This window comes from Cibotium barometz, chromosome 25 (genome assembly GCF_041138505.1).
Source record: "Cibotium barometz isolate CiBa-2024 chromosome 25, ASM4113850v1, whole genome shotgun sequence".
Lineage (NCBI taxonomy): Eukaryota > Viridiplantae > Streptophyta > Polypodiopsida > Cyatheales > Cibotiaceae > Cibotium > Cibotium barometz.
The window spans coordinates 41094232-41108420 of NC_141070.1; the positions used below are offsets into that span (position 1 = coordinate 41094232).

Genomic DNA, 14189 nt, shown 5'->3' on the forward strand with positions numbered 1-14189 from the left:
CGACACGCATAATATTCCTGTTTTGCCTTGATTGGTCTTCTTGCAGCAAAACAGAAACTAACTCCTCAAATGATAAGGCATTGGGATTGCCTTTCATCATCAAGCGAAGAGTGGAAGCAAAACCCTGATAAGAATCTGGTAGACCATTCAAAACAGTCTGCACAAGTGAACTGTCTGACAGGATTTCATCTGCAGAAATGAGCTGCTCTTTGAAATCCTTGATCTTTGTCAAAAAGCTATCCATAGAATCACCTTCGTTCATATGCTCACTCTCCAACTGTTTTCGGAGGTAAGCAACACGAGCCTCATTTCTTGCCTGATACAATGTGGCAAGTACATCCCAAGCATCCTTAGAAGTCCTGCAGGAGCGAATATGTGGGATAATGGTACGTTTGACAGACAGCGCAATCAAGGCATGAGCCTGCGCATCTCTACCATCCCAACGAATCTGCTCTGCTGAAAGTGGTGGTTCTCGAACAGCTGCTACAGCACTTGTGCCTGCACCATCATCAACAGTACCTGTTTCTGATGTGTTTGCAGCATTCCCAGCCACAATAGGACGTGCATCAATACCCTGCACAATGTTCCATAACCCCTTTGCTACCAATACATGTCGCATCATATATGCCCACAATGGATAGTTGGTGCCATCCAACTTATCCTCAGCAGCCAACATGCGGAATACATCATTGTTGTCAGCCATGGCCAATGACTGTACTACTGGATGTAAATGCTGTCTGTAAGAGGTAAACCTGTATAAAATCGACCTGTGCTATGTAGCACAGCCCAAAACAGACGAATGGGCACCTGTCCTGCAGATTTTAATGTTGACAGAAAATCTGCACAGTAGGACGATTTTGCCTGCGCAGTACTTGGAATGCAAAAACGGAGGGCGAAATGACTTCAGATCAAAATTCTGAAATGACCAAGCCCTATGGGCTTTCCCACGGCATATACTAACCTGCAGACGCTCGTGAAACCTCGTCCCAATCGGAGGAGATGAAGCGGCAGGTGCCGGTGATGCTGCCCGGGAGGAGGAAGCCTGCTCTGATACCAATTGTTGGAATTAGGGTTGCAAGAATGCACACACAACTTCAAGAAGATGAGGAAGCTTGAGCACAACACAGTAGTGTATTATGAGTGCCAAAAATGAAAGATTACAAGCCCTAGAAGATAATGGGCGTATATACAATGCACGGGGGAAAAAACCTCCTAGTGAGGGAAAAAGTGCCCCGGCGGTCCTAAGTGTGTTCACACACATCACTACTATAATATGGTAACAGTTTACGACTAAGTCTTGAAGATGTAGGTGACCCTTTTGATACTAGCTTGTATCAAGAAGCTATTGGATGCCTTTTTTTTGTGTAATACTAGGCTTGACATTTAGTATGTGGTCTCAATAATATTGAGCAGATTTATGCATAGCCCAAGCAAAAAACATTGGTATTCTATGAAACGGGTGTTCCGTTACCTAAAGGACACCAAGCACTTTGGGTTATTTTATCTCAAGGGGGGTAAATCACAACTGCAATGAATTTAACAGAATCAGACCAGGCTAGATATTATGACACACCGAGTATCCACACGTAGTTTTTGATTTGCCTTGGTCATTCATGTATATCATGGGGCTCAGCAAGAAGCAACCCACTGTGGCAACTTTTAGCTATGAATCTGAGTACAGGGTAGCATTTACAACTACAGTTAAGTGTGTTTGGCTCAGGCGCCTTATTGTGATTTGGGTATTGGTGGCAAGTCCTCAGCCACCACTACCATCTTCATTGATAGTTTGAGCACTATGGCAGTTGTTGTGAGGAATCCAGTTTTTCATGCTCGCACAAAGCACATTGAGGTGCACTATCATTATGTCAATGAAAGGTGCTCTGCAGGGTCCTAGTGTGATCCATCAATGAATCTAACATAGTACTTGCAACCTACAATTGTTATACAGTCTTGGTTGGTCCCTATATATCAGAATGTATAACTGTTCATGAGCCCTATAGCACCATATCATCCAATCATATTGAAATTCAATGCATGGTGCCAAATCCTCCAGGATGCCACTATCCTAAACAATGAGGAGGAGACCTAGATTGCTCGAAGAATCTAACTCCTGCACCAGCTTCAAAGTAATATCTAAGAAAGCTTCCATCAAGAAGGGTAGAGAAGCTAAGGTCACATACCAATATGTGCTAAATCACATCAGCACAATTTACCATCCAAGGGGTATACTCATAATATATCATAGAATCTATACATAGCTACAGGAAAATCTTGCAAGGGAAAAGCTTGATGCTTCCCATGTAGATGACTCCAATGATAATAAGGAAGATGTATATGAATGTTAAAAGATTCTAAATCAATGGATCCTAAATATGAAGACAAAAAGGCAACGAGAAGCCATTAACGTGTAAAGAAATATTAGTAGTACACATTGAGTACTCAAAAGAGCATGTGTTGCTAGATTAAAAATGGCATCCAAATGGACAATGATTATATGGTGAGCATCATCATTAATAACACTCTTGTAATAGAAAGAAGAGCCTAAGTTGTTAAAGTAGCTATAAAAGATCCAATTTGACTACCCAAAAAAAGAATTCCTGATAGATGTTGGGGTTTGAACTCTCAACTTGTTGTAGGAGTGAAGTGAGATAACCACAGTGGACTGAAAACATAAGCAAGCATATGTAGGCATCCTATAATAAATCTTGTGATAATTTCACCAAGCTTCATTTACCTATTAGATCGTGCCAAAATAAAGTTTCACCCTTAAATCCTTGCCTTGTTCAATAGCTAATAGCATCCATATAGGCATGAAGTACTTTCTACAGCTTAATTACTACACTTGACAAAAGCATCCCTTGTTGCTTCTAGAGGTCTAGACTATAGAGTGTAAATTATCAAATACACAATTTTGCACGAAAAAATTTCCAAATTCTCCTATTACAACAAATTCTAAAATCTCTCTTCTAAGATGCATTCACATTCACCACATGTGAAGAAAATTTAACTTCTAAGGTTTTTTTCAAGTTCTTGACTTTGCACACATTGGCTTAAATGTTTAATAAGCTTCACTTAGGGCCTTTTTTTCTCACCCACACTAACTTTTCACCTCTCTCTCTCTCTCTCACACACACGCGCACACACGCACACACTTTTGTAATACGATATATAACTAGTGGGAAACCGAGGTAGCTAAAGTTCAAAAGCAATCAACGAACACTTGAAGCTGGTTCAAGGGAAGATCTCTAAGGTCAAAAGAATATGAAAGAGATAAAAGAAGGGATCTCCTGAAGAAAGTAAAACAAGGAATATATTGTGTGGCAAAGATATGTGATTTCTTGCATGATAGATGGACCATAGGGTCCAAAATCCAATCCATGCAAATTCTAGAAAATCAAGGGACATGTTGCCAAATAGCCAAAAAAATTTACCAGAAGACCTGCCCACAAATCTTACACGAAGGTGTCTTGACAATTTGTCTAGAAGTGCACAAGAATGGAGGCAAGATCATAGAAGATGATAGACTGTCTCACCTGGATGTGAACATCTTCTACAAGATGCTGGAGCAATACATCTTTCGGCCAGAAAACTGCCAACCGATAAAGCACCAACGAGGCATCTCCAAAAGAAGTCTTTCTATTTGAGGAGTAATTTACTCTTCCAGATCTTCGAGAGAGCCACCCTCCACCACCCAAAAGACTTCTTAATGTGCCATAGTGAGTTTCTATGAGCATGTATCCAAGGAGGAAGAAGATGCAATTTGTATACACTAGCTGCAGTCAAATTTCGAAGAGGCACCACACAACAACTTGAATTTTGACTTACCAATATTCAATCATCCAAGATATGACTCAATTCTAGAGGAGGTACAGGCTGAAAATTATGCAATAAAGAAGCATCTCGATGAATGATGTAAACCTAGATTGTAAAGGGTCACAATTTGTGGAAAGGAAAGAACATAGCCTCTTCTCATTCAGCACATCCTCACCATATTGTAAAAGAGTAAGAGGCTACTGAAGTGCACGACTCCAATGAAGACTCTCTCTACAAAAGGAGTTGCCTTGATCATGCGGTCTATTAGACCATTTTAATTAAGCCATCAAAGTCTATCAGTCCTAAATTAATTTCATGAAAAACGGACATCCAACAATATGCCCCTCTAAGCATCCAAATATAACCTCGACATGAGTAATCATCCAATGTCCAAAAGTTAAAGTTTTCATTGCTACAACAAGACTTAATAACATTAAAGTTCCAGGACTATTTTTGCTCCAACAAACTCAAAAGAAGAAAAGCTTTCCTTGCAATAACATGAAAGTGTAAATTCAATATGTTCCATGCATTCTAGGAGTACATACCAAATAATTTTTTAGTAGCCTAATGGGTTGTCTTTCCACCTTAGCATGCCACAAACATGCTAAGGCTACAAACATGAAACTATCCAAATCGACCGAAGACCAAGAAACAAGAGGCAAGTGAAACTGAATATAAGCCATTAGCATGGATTGCACAATTCTCAATCTAACATGCTACGACCAAGTAGATGAATTCCAATATTGAAGTTTGAAATTTAGCTTGTCCAACACTCACTATCGTTCTCTCTTCAGATAGACATTCCAACCCAAAGGATACCCAAGATGTCTATCTATTCTAGTGAAATTATATGGCCCTGCCAAAGAATAGAGTGCCAATCACAATGCTTAAGAAGAAGAATCTTGGACTTAGCAAAATTAATTTTCAAGCTTACCACAAGACCAAACAGGTCAGACATCCATAATTATTTTAACATCACCTTAGAGTGTTCCTTGGAAAGAAAAATGAGTCATCCACACAAGTTTGGCTAACAAAGTGATTACATATTTGTATACCATGTAGGTTGTTCCCTACAAGTGCATAAGAGCATCACACACACACACACACTCACTCACTTCTCAAGACATCCAACAAGCACACGAAGAAAGTTGAAAATCAAAATCATGCATATTAATTTTGCGTCAAGCAATGCCTCAAAAATCTCTTTGTAGGTGGCTTGACCTTGAGATTCCAAAAACTGCTTATTTTCTTTGGAGGAGTGTTCTTAGTGAAGCACTCAAGCCTTCCAATGGTCGGTCTTTAACTCTACTCTAGCCTTCCAATGGTCTTTAACAAAGTGATTTACATCAAAACTTTGTATACCATGTAGGTTGTTCCCTACAAGTAGTTTGTCCAACAATAAGAGCATCACACAAACACACACGCACACACTTTTCAAGATATCAAACGAGCACACAAAGAAAGTTGAAAATCAAAATCATGCATATTAGTTTTGCATCAAGCAATGCCTTAATAGTCCCTTTGTAGGTGGCTTGACCTTGAGATTCCAAAAACTGTTTATCTTCTTTGGAGGAGTGTTCTTAGTGAAGCACTCTGGCTTTCCAATGGTCTTTAACTCTACAATCAGTTCGTACCTGCTTTCTTGCGTATCTTAGTATTGCATTTACTAGTGTAATTTTGGTTTTGCCAATTTGCATTTGACTAATGAAAAGGCAAATCACATCACATGTAATTCCTTGTCAGTGGGGGCCCAGGGGCCATGCTGCCCAATCTATGTAACAAAACGTGTATTTCCTAGATTGCAAATATAAAAATGCTGAGCAGGAGGAATGCCTCTCCAAGAAGTGATCTCAAGATACTTCCATCCATGAGACACACTGAGTAGCCTGCCATTAATAGGAGGCAACCAAAAAAGATTTCCAAAAAAGATTCCCTTCACAACATGGTGAGCCCACTGTTGACAAAACATAAGAGTAAACTAGTTACACATACAGCTGCACCATTGCCATCGGAAACTACTGTAATAATGTACATGCTGACATGCTGACACCTCAAGGAGGATCGAGAGCACTCAAATTGCCAAGGTCTTGTTCAACTGTTCCTCCCTAATAGGAGGATGACCACAAAGCATTCGTATGAGAAGAGGACAAACTGTGTCAGCTTCGGTTCCTTAGGGTAACCTTTTTACATCACAACACAGTCAAAACTCTAATAAAACATCTCTTCATACCAAACAATCTTCCTTGGCACCTGCTCCACCACAACTTACCATATGCATGGGTGATACTTCTCAAATCTACATCTTGCCTTCCATTTACTGCTCATCTTGCTTAGAGAACCATGTACCCTGAGTAAACCATGCTCGTTTGGATGCTATGCTACATGTTTTGCTCAGCTGCAGCAAGAGACATGTGGTCTTGATAGAAAATATAAGCCTTGCAGCATCTCTACCATCCAGATCCAGCATCAAAGCTAGTCTTGCAAGCTTCCTCTTCTCCAGCCACGTTTTCTCCCAGCTCCCCTTGCGTTTTGGCAGTGTTTTATGCCCTAATCTTTTTGCCTTCAGTTCCCGGGCTATCCCTTGGACAATCCGGTGTCTCCCAATCATTACTGCTCATTTTTCTTCTGGAGCCTCCATCCTGGCCCCTTCCTAGATCCCCCACAGCACCATTATGTACACGTGTCTTGGCACGTGTATCAGGTGATCCCTGATGGTGTGGCGATCTCAATCCTCCCTGCCTTGCTCCCTTATGCCCACCACCAGCATCATCTAATCCACCACTTGACTTTCTCTCCTTCTCCTTCTTTTCCCTTCCAGGAGTCAGGGGAGCAAATCTGTTACTGTGAACAGGTTGTACTTTGGGATCATATGTTTGGGATGCAAGATAGGTCAATGCCGTCACGACATCTCCTATGAGAGGCCGATGTGCTGCTTGTTCTTGCAGGCACATGGCTGCAACCGCAAGGGCTTGATATAATCCTCTCATGGGATAGCATCCTTGAAGCATTGGGTCTGCCATCTGAGGGAACTTTCTGCGATCCTTGAACAGCGGACGGGCCTGCAGTCAAGCACCAATTCAGAATTGCAACATTTGATACTTCACTAACAGAAAAAACTTTTAAGTGAAACATACTATTTTTGGTTTCTCTTATTTTCTTCTTGGTTTTTTTTTTTTGGGGGGGAGAGAGAGAGAGAGAGAGAGAGAGAGAGAGAGAGAGATGCCACATCAATCATTCCAGCATGGATGCAGGTGCCATATTACTTGGGGCTACAAGTGAGGAGATGAGTGTTGGCCACTTGTGAACCCTATTTGCATAGATGCCAGAAATGAGAACGGGAAATGGGAAACGGAGGTCCTTGGGGATGGAACATGGTTCCTTGAGGGCAATGAGAATGGGGGAGCACCATGTCGACATGTTTGGACATACCAACAATGTTTTTCTCTCTAAAAAAGCATAGCAAACAATAGACATGCCTAGGAAAATAGTAAACATCAAGAGAGTTTACGTTATAGATAAAGGCCTTGTGTATGAAATGCGTTGAAAACATGTTCTACAAAATGGCATATTTGGAAATGAGGAAACAAAGAAATGAGAAGACAGCAAGGCTGAGGAACAACGTTTCGCCATTTTTAGGTGGAGGAATGGCATTCCCCAATAACTACGCCTATTTGATATATGGACAAAAGCCCTAAGTGAGAGATGTTTGGGTTGCACACAGGTAGGCTAGGGGCATAGGAACAAAAAAACCTGTTTATAGCTTTCGAAACCTCTAAACCTCGAAACTTCGAAACGATTTTTAAAAACCTCGAAACCTCTCCAGTACGGCAGTTTCGCCCAAATTTCAGGTTATGTCCCCCCTCGCAAGTGATTTTTCTGAGATTTTCTTATTTTTGTTTTTCTTCCATATCCTCTTCATCACCTTCACCTTCCTTCCCTCTTCTTCTCGTGCCTCCCTCCTTCCCTTTTCCATCTTCTGCTATTTCTTTCATCTCTACTCCTCCCTTCATTCTCCTCTTCTTCTTCCTTTCTCTTCTTCTCTCTTCTTCTCCCTTGCTCTTCTTCTCCTTTTCTCTTCTTCTCCTCTCTTCTCTCCCCTTTGTTGTCATACACCATCCTTCAATGCCTTAAATCTTTCCCAATTTCTACCTTCTCTTCTTCAATTTCTTGATTGAATCACTTGTGGCATCTAATCAAGCAAAATTGCCATAATGAATCACCAAAATAAGGATGGTTTCCCGAGATGTGTGAGAAGACACAATTTTTCATCATTACAATGTTTTCAGATGGCTACTTTAAGTTCTTTAAGTATTTATACTTTATGAAATTATTGATTTTTCGAAACCCTGTGGTTTCTTAGCCGAGGGGGACCACCTTTCGAAACAAAACCCGAAAAACCTCGAAATGAAAAAAACCTCATAACGTTTCTTGTGACTATGGCTAGGGGCACGCCTCTGGCGGGAGAAGTGTGTGCCCACAGGTGAATCACTTGTGGCATCTAATCAAGCAAAATTGCCATAATGCCTCACCAAAATAAGGATGGTTCCCTGAGATGTGTGAGAAGACACCATTTTTTCATCATTACACTATGTTTTTAGATGGCTACTACAAGTTCTTTAAGTATTTATACTTTAATGAAATTATTGATTTTTCAAAACCTCAAGGTTTCTTAGCTGAGGGACGAAACCTTTCGAAACAAATCCTCGAAATGAAAAAAAACCTCGTAACGTTTCTTGTGACTATGGCTAGGAGCACGCCTCTGGCGGGAGAAGTGTGTGCCCACAGGTGTTGGCTTATAAGAATAAACAAGGTGGGAACACAAGATTACGTTCGAACAACAACCTTAGCACAGAAACAACATGAGCAGATTTGGAGTAGACGAAGCATTTAGGGGCTGATGTGAAAGGGGTATTTAAAACCAATATATGGAATTTTATCCGGGTTTCAATCCTTGGCCAAGCTGACCAGAAAAATTAAGAGAAGGGGAGAGAGAGAGAGAGAGAGAGAGAGAGAGAGAGAGAGAGAGAGAAATGAAATGAAATGATATATTAACGTCTTCAAAAGGCCAAAATGACCTATGAGACCAAAAAGGTTACAACAATTGGTGGATCTGATACAATGTCTGTGTAAGGAAAGCTAAAAACAACTAAACAACTAACTGAAACTGAAACAACTATGAGGAAAAGTACGGTACCAGGAGCTCCTAATGGATAACATGTGGGAGGAAAACTCCAGCAACAAAGGTAAGCATCATACACATCACTATCCAAAGATGTCTCTCATCGGTCGATGGCGGATATCCTCAATGTCCTCCATGGTGAGTACTCTGACTGGACGTCTCCCATGCCGTGCTAGTATGGTCCTGATCCTCTGTTGTAGTCTCCGCCGGTGTCGAGATGGGCCTCTCATCTTGGGGCGCCTGGACCGCCCCAGCTCTATAGCCCGATCAATCAGTGTACCTCTGGTGCGGCTGTACTCTGGGGCTAGCTGCAATGCCTGCTGACCTGACTGCTCAATCTCTGGTCGAAAGAAGTCTGTAATCTGCCTCTGTAGGTGTCTCTCCCTCTCTGATCCCCTCCCTCTCAAGAGACCCGCTCTGTCTACGCAGCTCCAACAAGTACAATCCGAGGCATCTCTGATCCTGGTATCTCATGACTCTAGAAAGTGGTCCAAAGCCCTCTCTGAACAGGCAGTGAAAACGGCCTCGTATCTCATAATATACTGGACAGTGACATATGTAATGTAACTCTGTCTCTGGCTCCATCTGGCACAGCTGACAAATCCAGGCCTCAGCTGGTACTCCTCTGAATCTGCCAGTCTCAATCTCTAGCTGGTGTGAGGATGTGCAGAGAGAGAGAAAGATATATTAACGTCTACGAGAGGCCAAAGTCGGCCTATGAGACAAAAAATAATACAATTGTGTTCTTCCGGTCATCGGAAGAAAAGGAAAAGAAAGAAAAGAAAAAGTGTGCATGTGTCTGGATACAACTGTGAATCATCATGGATCGGTGGAGCCCATATACAAACAATATAAAGGGGAGTGGGGGTGTGGATGGAGTGCTAAGGCAAGATGCATCTCTATATGCTGAAGGGGTAGTACAAGCATGCTATGCAGATCTATGTCTAACTCCATCCAGTGCCATAAGAGGGATATAAGATATCATACATCGCCGATGCTGAGGCTGTGAGTGGCGTGAACATGTACCCTGAGTCTGAATGAAAGCAAGCTAGCCTCTCCTGTGTCTCCATATGGTGTCTCATCTGGATAGCTGCTATCTCTCGGTGATGGAATCGGGGTGCTCTGTGTCCAATCTGTCTAGATCTCCTCCTGGCTCTCAATTCCTCTGCTCTCTGTGCGGTCACCCCACGTGGTACATCAGCTAGCACTGGCATAGCTCTCTGGAAGAAATCTGTGAGCTGGGACTGTCTCCCACCCCTAGTGGGAGCAAGTGTCTGGAGGAGTCTCTCTCGAGAACTATGAAGCTCTAGTAGTAGTCTACCAAGCTGTCGCTGGTCCGAGGCCTCCATCAACTGATGTAGTGAAGAGTGCTCCTCAAACAATCCTGCATAACTATCTCTGACCGCCTGGTGGGCTCTACATCTACATACAAAGTTATCCTCAGTCTCCCCCTCCTCGCGGCACAATCTACATATCCGCTCGGCTCTGGGAACCCGTGCCGCTCTCCCAGCCTCTATCTCTAGCTGATGTGATGAGACTCGTAGCTGTCCAATAGCAACACGAGAGCTGTGGGGCATGTATGCATCCATATACCGCGGTCGCTGTACAAACCCATCTCCTGAGATGCTCATAAAGTGGTCTCTGTAATACAGCATCTTCGGTGGTAGTGGGCTCTCTGGTGCTGTCCATGTCTCCTGTATGTAGCGCTGCCATATGTCCTGTCTCATCACTCTGTTCCTCTCATTGAGAGAAAGGTAACCCCGTGGAGCAGACTGATCATACTGAAAAGGTGGCAACTGCTCAATGTCTATCCCATGATGTGAGAACCACTGTAGCATCTGTGCATACCAAGATCCAGTGTATCCAGCCTTGGCCAGCTGTCTCGATGCCTCAAAAGGTCGGCGGGATAATCTCTCCGTGGGCATCTCCCTCATCCTGTATATAAAGGAGATCGTCTTGAACAATGCCTCCATTGCCATAGGTGGTGCAGCAAACTCAGCTCGAACAATGTCGTGCGGGATGGATGGTTTGCTGCGTATCATCCTCGAGAGCATCAAGATCTGTGGTCTCTCTAGCTGTACCCATGTGGAGGCTGCAAGCCCTGCTTCCCAAACCGCTGCTGCATACATCAAGGCTAGTGTCACTAATGTATCAAAGAGCCACCCCTTCGTGCGGGGTTCCTGAAAATGTGCCTGATGACACTGACGCTCAAGGCCAGCAAGAGCTGCATACCCTCGGGTCACGCTGTCTCGTACTGCCTGAGCCATGGAGAAGCGTCCAGTTGAGCTAGTAAATGTGATGCCAAGGTAAACATAAGAGCTCACCACCTCGACCCGCCCTCCTGCTAATGTGAGAGTAGTGTGGCTCCTGACTGCGGGTGAGGTGTGGAAGATCATAACCTTGGTTTTCCCAAGGTTCACTGTGAGACCCTGCTCTGCGCAAAAGTCATCAAGAGCCACAAGGTGTCTTTGAAGCCCAACTTGCGTGTCGGATACCAAGACGATGTCATCAGCATAAAGCATAACATGGACAATAATACCTGATAGCTCAACCCCAGAGTGTGATGTAATCAATCACCTCATCAATGTAGAGCCCAAAGAGCGTGGGGGAGAGCGGGCACCCCTGCTTCACACCAATGGTGCTAGCAACTGTGTCGGACAAGCCTCCTGGGCATCGGACTCTCCCAAAGACCTGCTCATATAGCCTGTATATGCCCCACATCATGTCTGAGGGTATGCCTAGTGTCTGTAGTCGCCGAAAGAGGCGCTCTCTGGGCACAGTATCAAATGCCTTGCGGAAATCCACAAAGCAACAATAGAGCCGTTGCCTCCGTGCCTTGGCCTGATCAATCAGGCACCTCAATGCAAAAATGTGGTCGATGGTCGAGAAGGCTCGTCGGAAGCCTCCATGGCTTGCTGCTCTCAATCCCCCATCCTCTGCATGAGTGCTCACCTCTGCCTGCAAAACTGCCCCGTATAGTTTGGCCAATATATGGCCAATCATGATGGTCCTGTAGTTCCCAGGGTCTAGTACATCTCCCGCTTTATGGATCGACACAATAGTGTGCATCGTCCACTCAGCCAGAAACCCCTCTGACAGAGCTCTGTTGAAGAGATGAGCAAGAAATGGTGCCAATGTATCAATAGCATAGATGAGATGCTCTCCCTGTAATCCTGTATGATCTGTCGCCCGTCCATGCTAGAGTCAGCATATGGCCCTCCTAACCATAGGTGGGGTGAAGAAGGTGGAGACTGCGGAGCATGGCTCTGTGGGCTGTGGTATAGGGGGTTGTGCAGGCACATCATAGAGTCTCTCTGCATATGTCTGCCAGGTCTGAGGATCGGTAACAGGTGTGGGAGGACGGGGCTCTCTAAGTCTCCTCCAAGCAGCAGCAGCAGCATCTCTGCTCATGAGCATGTGATATGTGTCAGCTCGCCGCTTACGGCGGGTGAGAGTATGTATCCTCCTGCCTGCCTGTCTCTGGGTGATCTCCCCACGAGCCCTCTGCACTCGGAGACTGCGGTAAAGGTTTCTGCACTCATCATCATACCATCCGTTCTGGGGCATGCTCCCATATGTAGGTGGCTGTCATGTCTGTATGTGGTATGGGAAACTCCTCGCGGCTGCGGAGTGCAGTACATGTGAGAGCTGGGAGGTGAGCATAGCCATGGGTGCCGATGGATCTAAGGCAAATAGCTGATCATGAACATGATAGTCATACACATCGCCCCCTCCCCGCCCTCGTGACTGCCTCACCCCGCCTGCTTGCATCCCCCCCTCCGCGCCCCTGTGCTTCTCGCGCCCCCCGCCCTCCCTTCCGTGCCCGTTGCCCCCTGCCCGCCTGCCCCGTCTCCTTCGTGCCCCCCACTCCCCCCCTTCCTCCGCGTCCCACTCCCCCCTGCCTACCCCCGCTCTCTCGCGCTTTCCCCGCCCCCCCCCTTTTCGTTCCCCGCTAACCCCCCCCCCCCTTTTTGTTTTTTTCTCCGCCTCTGCCTTCCGCCCCTTCCCCTCTGTCTTCCGCCCCTTCCCCTCTGTCTTCCGCCCTTCCCCCTCTTTCCCTCCCCGCTCCGCCTGTTTTGTGCAGCTTGGTTCTTGCAGGACCCTCCGTTTTCCTCCCGCCCCACCTCAAGAGGGACTCTTCCGCAGCCCCCTCGCCCGCCCCTGAGGATACCCCCATCAGGCTTTCTCTTTCGCCAGAAGAGGAAGCGAGCCTCGCCGCAGAGGTGGAACGCCTCCAGGCACATTCCACCATCTGCCGTATAGTTGGCACTGACCCCAGCAGAGGGAAAATGGTAATACAAGTCTATGATGTGCTTTAATGTTGGCCTATCGCCTTATTGATACTTGGTAGGCGAGGAGTATTCTACTCTAGACCGATGCCTTGGTTGATAGGGGGTAGCCTTGCCTAAAGTAAGCTAATAGATTCGTGGATAATGCCTTGTGTTAAACATGGTACCAGGATCGATGTTAGTTTTGCCTTAGGAAGGTCGCCATTGTGTGTAAAAATTGTCACGTGCATTTTTTATTTTTTTTTTAAGAAGGCAAAAAGCTCCTGAAATTTCCATATTGTGTCCACTCTCCCCTTTTCAAGTCTAAAACCAATCCTAGTTAGGTTTGGAAATCTAGGCTTGGTAAACTTCAAAGCTTAGGTAGTGAGGCTTGGATAGGCACAAATCTTATATATGCATACCACTTTATGTCCACATGAGCTTCAAGAGGATCCACATAAGCAGTTTACCACCTCACCTTGCCACCTCCACCCTCCATGTCAACATGGTCAACCTAGTTGACTCCCCAGCTCATCATCCTAGTCATCATTAATGCCACATCTTCTTGCCACCTCGCACTTGGTGACATGACATGCCACATCATGGAATTGCCACATCAACCATAATAGTGCCACATGTCAAGAGAATGCCACGTGTCATGCACGCATGTGACACGTGGCACCTCCTTCCAAGCCCGCCTTCTTGCAGATGTGGGCAAGATCTTGGACGTTCAATTACTGGGCCGCGGACACTACTAGATTGAGTTCAAGACAGCCCAGAGCGTGGCCCAAGTCCTAGCCATGAGTCCCCTTGACATCAGGGGCGCTTGGGCCTTCTTCAGACCTTGGCAGCATGGTTTCGACGCAGCAGCGGCCGAGCAGGGAGAGCGCCTATTCCATGTCACAGTTTGCTTTCCTGGACTCCGCCAC

The 14189-nt window shown here is 45.0% G+C and overlaps 2 protein-coding genes across 3 annotated transcripts in view; both read right to left on the reverse strand.

The window, feature by feature from the left end:
* Positions 1-5274: 5274 nt before the first annotated feature.
* Positions 5275-14189, reverse strand: part of LOC147624570 (putative serine/threonine-protein kinase PBL7) — a 61258-nt gene continuing 52343 nt past the window's right edge. For both annotated transcript variants that reach the window (XM_086819587.1, XM_086819588.1), the window contains one exon: positions 5275-6872. In XM_086819587.1, coding sequence (XP_086675713.1) covers positions 6354-6872 — 519 coding nt within the window. In that variant the 3' untranslated portion in view covers positions 5275-6353. The remainder of the gene's footprint in view (positions 6873-14189) is intronic.
* On the reverse strand, positions 9766-11520 carry LOC147624571 (uncharacterized). Its single transcript, XM_086819589.1, has one exon. It carries the CDS (start codon positions 11512-11514, stop codon positions 9937-9939), a length of 1578 nt encoding a protein of 525 aa, XP_086675715.1. The 5' UTR covers positions 11515-11520; the 3' UTR covers positions 9766-9936.

Excerpts from the sequence above, each read along its gene's own strand:
- LOC147624571 (XM_086819589.1), bottom strand. The coding sequence starts at position 11,514 with ATGCTTTATGCTGATGACATCGTCTTGGTATCCGACACGCAAGTTGGG.